Source organism: Carassius auratus, unplaced genomic scaffold (assembly GCF_003368295.1).
Source record: "Carassius auratus strain Wakin unplaced genomic scaffold, ASM336829v1 scaf_tig00216496, whole genome shotgun sequence".
Classification (NCBI taxonomy): Eukaryota; Metazoa; Chordata; class Actinopteri; order Cypriniformes; family Cyprinidae; genus Carassius; species Carassius auratus.
The window spans coordinates 65,566-73,870 of NW_020528598.1; the positions used below are offsets into that span (position 1 = coordinate 65,566).

At 35.8% G+C, this 8,305-nt stretch overlaps 1 protein-coding gene across 1 annotated transcript; it reads left to right on the forward strand.

The window, feature by feature from the left end:
• The first annotated feature begins 1,152 nt into the window (after positions 1–1,152).
• LOC113098284 (gastrula zinc finger protein XlCGF49.1-like) lies at positions 1,153–6,023 on the forward strand. The gene is made up of 3 exons (XM_026263300.1): positions 1,153–1,201; positions 3,217–3,330; positions 5,554–6,023. Exons 2-3 carry the CDS (start codon positions 3,243–3,245, stop codon positions 6,021–6,023), a joined length of 558 nt encoding a protein of 185 aa, XP_026119085.1. The 5' UTR covers positions 1,153–1,201; positions 3,217–3,242.
• Positions 6,024–8,305: the final 2,282 nt, after the last annotated feature.

Sequence of the window (8,305 nt, forward strand, 5' to 3'; positions counted from 1 at the left end):
CAGGTTAATATTCAAAACTAAAGTGTGTGGCAGCTCTGAGACTGTGGAGCTGCTGAACATTCACCAAGAGATTCACCTCCTGAAGATCCCAGAACACAACGACGTTCATAATTACTTCTCTCTCATTAACACATGTGGACTTGCATAACAAAAATAGACATTACAAGAATGAATAACACATACAACTTATTCGTTTAATTTTTAACTTGCATCACAAAAATAAACTACAGAAATGTGGTTGTTTTATTGACAAAGTGACATTTTAGAAAAACATAATTTCAATGTACCCATTTTTTTCACTGCTTTCTCTTCTTGAGAAAAATGGTTAATACACTAATTTATGCACTACAAGAACAGCAAAGGGAAAGACTATTGCCTATTGGTTTATTTATATAGTGGTTGTCTTGTGTAAAAAAAAAAAAAAAAACTTAACGAGATTCTGGGATATGGAGGGGTGTGAAGTGTCCATCAGACGTACACTTAACTATCCTGGGAAACGGAGGGTGCATTTGAAGTTGTTTTCGAAATACGTCGAAAAAATCTCTTCATCTTATAAAGAATAAAAAAATCCATACGATTTCTGAAATATTATACAGAGGTATTTAAAGAAGTTTAGATGCTGTCTTTGTATGTGATAGTTTATTTATTTATTTATTTATTTATTTATTTATTTATTTATTATCTCATTTTAATTTATCGGTAATGTCCTCCAAAAAGGTTTTTAATTTATTATTATTATTATTATTATTATTATTATTATTACTATTATTTTTACAGTGTAATTTATTATTAATGTGTATGTGTTCATTATTTTTGTTCATTATATTTTGGATTTGTATGTGATCCCTTGACTATGTTCCTTTCGTATTGTCTGTTTAAGCATTAATTAATAAAAAATAATAAAGAGCACTTCTCTTTGGGACAGCTGTCCGGTGTGAGGACGCCTCGCGGTGATGACGTCATCGCTCCCGCGCGCTTCACCGCGGAGTTTTATGAGGTGAATCGTTCGCTATTTCACGTAATTGTAAAATACACTTTACATCGTTTGTTTGAGCAACATTTTTACACAGTCAAATCTGAATTATTTTCATCAGGTTCGGTGCTCTGTGTGTGTCTGCTAACACTTACATTTAAAGAGAGTTATACATTTAAAATCGATCGTCATCAGTTGACAGTTGTCTGTCTTTCTTCACGGAAAACGGTAAGATGTGTAAGATGTGTTGTTATGAATGTGGTAAATAACATTTGGACTATATTCAGATTCATATAATATGTTGGATGAAGATGTGTTTCTACAAGCAAAAGATTTGATGCCCCAATTCTGATCTGTTCGCGCATGCGTTGTTATGATTTACCGCCTCCACATGTGCTTCCTCATGAGAATAATGTGACTTTAGCTGACAAAACCAGTCACAATGAGCCATTAAGAAAAAAAATCTCCATCAAAAGGCCTTTAAAATGATTTATGATTTGTTGGAATCTGACAAAAAATGACCAAGTCACCCATTTTAAGTCCTCCGTCTTGTCTTATTATTAATTACTATATTAATTTCCACAACACACTTTTTTTTTTGCTATTATAAATAAGAACATATGCAAAAAAAAGATAAATTAACCTAGAAAGAAAAAAAGCATTATCTTTATCATTTTATATCTAAACTAAAGCATTCATGTACGATAAACTATCAAATGTAAAAAATAACTTCATTACAAATAAATAGATTATTAAAACTACAAAAGCAGTTAAATGAAGTGCAGCGAGTGATTCCCTCTTTTCTTTTATTGTTAGATTAACATTATGAGAATAATACAGACGTCCTGTACTGTAGGGCTGTGCGATATGGACAAAAAAAAAACCTATCACGATTTTTGATAAATTTTGCGATTTCGATTTTAATCACGATTTTGACACACACATGCATGCTTTACAGTCATAAATGCATTCGGTATAAATTTGAAACATATTTCCAAAAGAAAACCAATGAGAGCTTTATCAAAAAGTTGTAACATGTCTCTAGAACAGACTTAAGTCAAAATAATCACTAAGTAAAGATGTCAATCAAAATCTAGACATATGGCAAAAAATTATAATAAAAAAAATAAAATAAAACCCATGGTCAGGGATTGTTTTTTTTTGCCATGCATTGGTCATAGAGCTCACTTTAGCGGTGCCTCAGGTGTTATATGTTTTGCCCAATATATTTATTGCCCAAGGTTCACACGTTTTCCGTCTGCAGTGCGTATACAGTAAGTTATGTGTACGCGGTTCAGAAGCAGCAGCGAGAGCGCATTATTGTAACACGTAAGCACAACGTGTTTAATAATGCACGAGCGCGAATCTATCCGCTCGCACACAGATTTCCTTTGCTCTGTTAACAAAACCAGACGCACGTGCTCAGATCATAGACTGTATAAGGCTCAGATACACACTGCCTTACAACGTGTCTCCTCTCGCTCAACCTGCGTCCTGTGCACTCACAACTCTCTCTGTGCTCACGCGCAAGATATTAAATATTTTCGCACCTTTCTATTTATAACCTTGTCTGTTCTCATCTTTTACCGCGTGCAGTGTGAACGCTCTGATCTGTTAACATGGGCTCGAAAAAAAAGGCTTATGCCCAGTCTGCTCTGTTCTCGCGCTCCACTTGTGCGCTGCATCCTGATTGGTTCAGATATCATACTGCGGGAGGTTGGGTCCGTGGAAAATCATGCTATAAAGCGACTTAGAAATCTTGCACACTCAAATCGCGATTTTATTTCGATTACGAATTTTCGATTAATCGCACAGCCCTACTGTACTGTAATGGATCTAATATAATGTTACACATCTGATGTTTTCCCCCAACAGTTCCCCAAGCGTTCACTTCAGACAGAGCAGATTATGTGTGAAAACATCGGATATAGGCAACAAATCAGAGCTGGGCATCAAGACCTGGAGTGTAAACGAGGCCTGTTTCGTGTCAATAGATCCTGTTTTCACCTCATTCATTACACTGATGACTTCAGATCTGTTCATTGACACATTAAGATCATTTTATTGCTGTCAACAGACTTAAGCAAACAACATATGTTTATTCTTTAACTTTTGTAATTCTTACATTGTTTTATATTTGGTATCTTTTAATTGTATGTTTTTTTTCCTATAATCCTCTGCCTTAATATTAATGAGAGTAAAGATTGATAATAATGGATAAAGGGTTTATTGCTTTTTTTCAGCTAACAAGTACGAGGATCAGAGCATCATGAAGAAGAGACAGAGTGTATTAAAGGACAAAGAGAACATGAGAGATCTAGAACCCTGCAGAACCAAACACACTGAAGAACAAACAGGTTGGTGTTTACTCTTCATCTTTTTTATCAATGAGGCTGAAGAACCATTAGGTTATAAAGCAGTTCAATTGTTTACTTTCTGTAGATTGGAGAGAAAAAATTACGCACTTCTCACAAAAAAATAGGGATATTCAAACTTTTGGTGAAATTTATGGAAGATGTAAAAAGTTCACCCTACAGTGATATTATATCATGAAAGTATGGTGTATTTAAGTAGAAGCATGCAATGGTGATTTCTTTATCTCAATTAAAACTGAAGCTATCAACAGTGGTGGGAATACCAGAACAGAAGTCAATGTCTCTTGTCATGTGTCCTTGAGCATCAATTACAGCTTGACCACGATGCCTCATGCTGTTCACAAGTCGACGTACTGTCTGCTGAAACATGGCATTGCACTCTTCTTGATGGGCTGCCCTCAGCTCATTGAGGTTCTGGGGTGCAGGGTTACGACCCTCTACACCACGACTCCACTGATCTCATTGGTTTTCTATGGGATTCAGGGCTGGAGAAAGTGCAGGACACTCAGTTTGAAGCACCCCAGCCTCCAGCAGCTGTTCCCTGATGATGTGATCTCGATGAGCTGGGACATTGTCATCCTCGCAGGTCGTCTAGCTGATGATTCGAATGATCTGACGTGACACTCGTGTGTCTGGAGTTGAGTGTAGGGATGGGCGATATGGCTGAAAACTGTTTCATCATATCAGTGTTTCATTTCAGTCGATATTGATAATTATTTATATTTTTATGACCTATTTAAAATAAGGACCAGGAGAAAAATATATTGCATTTAAACATTTAAACTTAACCTTCCTCTGATCAAAATGCCCTCAGTTATTAAAACAGAAATGTCAACAACCATGGAAAACTCAAATAATACAAATGTAAACATAAGTCTAAAGTAACATTTAAGGTGCAAAATGAAAGAGAATGTAAGAAATGCCTAATAAAGTGTAATAAAATAGTGGAAAGTGTTAAATATAAACATAGAGAAACCTGAGAATTTAGCACAACTTTAGTGTTAGGAAGTTCACTAGCTGTTCACCTTCTGGTGAATAAAGTGTTTTAAAATATGTGCAGTGTTTTGTAAACATAAATAAAACTGATGTAGACTGAGATACATCTCTAATATAAAAAACAAACCTGATACAGTACATTAACATTGTATGAAATATAAAACCTTCAGAAATATGAAAAAGTAACTCTTCAGGTTATTCTTACTCTAATAATTAATCATACTTGAAATTGAACTATTGTGGCTGGGATGCACAAGTACGTTTTCGCCAGCAGAGACAATCTGGAGAAGTTGTGTTCATGTAGCCTCCACCAGTCCAGAGGGTTAGACTCACTGTCTGCATGAGAGCACATCAGGTACATTTACAGCTCACTCTCCACTTTTTGCTTTTCAGTGAGAAGCAAAGCATCATCTTCTTGGCACTGTTTTTTGAAAAAGCTGCTTCTTAACACCCAGTGGCACAGGTGGTCCACTGACAGATCCTCTTCTGCAGCTTGGTCTGCTGCTCCCTCAGAAGGCCTTGCCTGTGATTGGCCCTGGTCTTCATCTATGGGGACAGCTTATTTCTCATCGAGGTCATAATTTTTGTCTTCAGCTCTTTTATGAGCTGAGTGTCCCCCTCATTAACTTTCAGCAAACTAAAGTGAAACAAAGGGGGAGCACAGGCTTCACGTACGAGACAGCCACATATTACTTGGCAACACTGGTTCAGGTGGAGCGGCAGTTACTACACAGAGCCGTAGTCTACCGAAAACTAACACAAAATCGTTTTCAAAATCGACAAAGTATCGCCTGCGATTTTAACATCGATTTTGTGTAGACTGTCAGTGAATTATGGCTTGGTGTAGTAAATGCCAACCGGTGTTGCCAAGTCTGTGGTGGTTTATCTTGTCCGCGGGTCAAAGCGACCCCAATACAAATAATGTGATATTTAGCCCCTAAAATGTGAATTTTACCAAGCAACCCTGCTAAAAAAACGTATATTTTAACCCCGGGAAGCAATTTTTTAATCGGGGAACCTTCTGGAAGCGCGATTGGGCTAGTTTTGGACTAGTTTTGAGAAGCAACTTGGCAGGATTTGTTGTGAAAACCTTGGCAACCCTGATCTGAACACACGTGCTGGGGATATACTTCTAATTACAGGAGTGTCTTTACTGAGCCCTAGTAGCCTCTCAAAGTATCTGTATTGCAGTTTTTACTTTTATTTCAGACCTGATGGAGGAGAATGAGGAGAGTGACGAGCAGAAGCATCATCATGGTACAACGAGAGAAAAAACTTGCTCACAGACCAAAAGAGTTTATTTACGGAAAAGAAGAAATAAGAAAGGTTTCACCTGCACTCAGTGTGGAAAGAGTTTGACATACAAACACAACCTCAATGTTCACATGAAGATCCACACTGGAGAGAAACCGTTCACATGTGATCAGTGCGGGAAGAGTTTCACACACAAAGTAACCCTTCAGCAACACATGATCCTCCACACTGGAGAGAAACTGCATGAATGTGATCAGTGTGGAAAAACATTTTCATGGGCTTCAGGCCTGAAGCAGCACATGAAAGTTCATACAAAGGAGAAACCACACTCATGTTCTTTCTGTGGAAAGAGTTTTTCACAACTGAACAATTTAAAAGTTCATCAGAAGAGACACACTGCTGTGAAAGAATTACATGTGCTTTGAGTGTGGAGAAGACGTTTACTACGGTTGCACAACTGAAGCTGCACAAGAGGATCCACACTGGAGAGAAACCTTACATGTGTTCATACTGTGAGAAGAGATTCAATCAGTCAGTACATCTGAGAAGACATGAGAGGATCCACACCGGAGAGAAACCGTATCACTGCACTGCATGCGGGAAGAGTTTTCCGTCATTCATCAACTTTTTGTTTGCATATGAAAAACAAACACAGTAAGTAGATCATAGATCCAGCACCTTTAAATCTTAGTTTTCAACTTCGCCAAATGTGGCACTCTAATGCATTGAGTAATAATATCTGTCCTAACCAGCAACAGGACAAGGAAACAACATCTAAAGTTTTCACCGTAGATAAAGTTCAAGATCAGCAGTTTCATCTGTGAGATCCAGATTAACTCAAAGATGGACCAGATCTGATAGTTTCACTGTTGTAAAACATTACACTTTATTACAGGTTGAATTGTATGTTTCAGTTCTCTTATAATGCTTATTTATCAATTTTTTTTTTTAAGTTTAAGCTTTTATGAAAGAAGATTTTAAGTCCAAACTGTTGTTCAGAATGCATTATTTTTAACTTGTTTTTATTCTTCAACTTAAAAGTGTAGTTTAGAAAATACAGATGTAAAGTATGTTGCTGTAACTTTGCTGTTGGCCGTTTCTTCAGTTTTATTTTCGGGAGATAATTTGGTTTTCTTATAAGTCCATACAAAATCTGTATGGTTTGTTTCCATTTTTATTTGATTTGTTGTCTGCTGATTTGAATTCTCTAATTTTGGTTACATTTAAAAGCCATATTAATTGGATTTTGTGGATTTAGCTGAACTAATGTAGCTGGCTGGTTATGGAATCGTCTGGTGATTATTATCACCAAAAGAGGGCACTGACAACTTCACTGATTACATTAAATGATTACATTTTTGTATGTGGATTCGTAAAGTCATCATTATTGTTTTATTATGTTCTGTCTGCTAGTTGCAGTATTTACTGTTTCATAGCCTGACTTTTGATGAACTGTATTAAAACTAGGGTCAGTTTCACCCACAACATAATTATTATGAATTCTAATATTAGTCATATGGAAGTTGGAACCAACAAACAATTAAAAACAAAAAAACAAATATATGGTCCTTGTTTTCATTTATTTATAGATAACCACAAGTGAGATTTCATTGAAGTTTCATAATAAACTAGAAACTAGCCTATTATGTGATCTTTGGCAGCTGGGACTTGAATAGAAGATTTATTGCAAAGGGAAAAATTTTTTTCGACAACAATGGAAAGATATAATCTCTTCTTTTATGATTGTTTGGTAGGCCACTGATTGCCATTTGTTGAAATTGAGGATTCATACATCATCTGAAAGCTGAATAAATCATCTTTCCCATTGATGTATGGGTTGTTAGGAGGACAGTATTTGGCCGAGATACAATTATTGAAAATCTGGAATCTGAGGGTGCAAAAAAGTCAAAATACTGAGAAAATTGTCTTAAAGTCTCCAAATGAATTCTTAACGATGCATATTATTATCAAAAATTAAGTTTTGATATATTATGTTAGGAAATTTACAAATATCTTCATGGTTTTGTGCTCCAGGGTCACATTTGTTAGAAAGTCTTTATTTTTGGTTATATTATATGCAACGTTAGTTCACTAGATGTAGCCAGGGTTTGACATTAACTTTTTTGGACACCAGACACTATAGATAATAATTTTCTGAATTTACAAGCCTGGACTGTCGTTGCATTCAGATGCATTTACAGACAGTTCAGTTTAGCTAAAATATAGCACAAATGCATTTACAACAATAATGTTGTGAGCTTGGTATTTTATAAAATAATACAATTGTATATACTTACAAATAGTTGTCAGCAAGTGTATTGATTACTGAGTCATTGAAGCATGCCTTTAAACAATTTGTTCATAGGGCTAATTCAAGAATGTAGCAAGTGCCTGTCTTTATGAATTGAACACTGAATTATTGACCCAAATTCAGTAGCAAAACACTGCTGCTGAGAGAAGCACGACTGTCCTGCTGTGATCTTTGTTTGCAACTATTTTAGCCAAATCGAGCAAAAACAGTCAAGGTTGACAAAATATCCTTTCAATAAATTCAGATATTGAACTAAAATATATTAAGTAGGCTACTAGTTTCAACTCTTGAAAAACTACAGGGTTGGTTTAATTTTCCTTTACTGTCTTCTGTAGAGAACTGTGCGATGCAGAATAAAAAAAAAAACTTTAGTTTTACTGGCTAAGTGACTCTCGT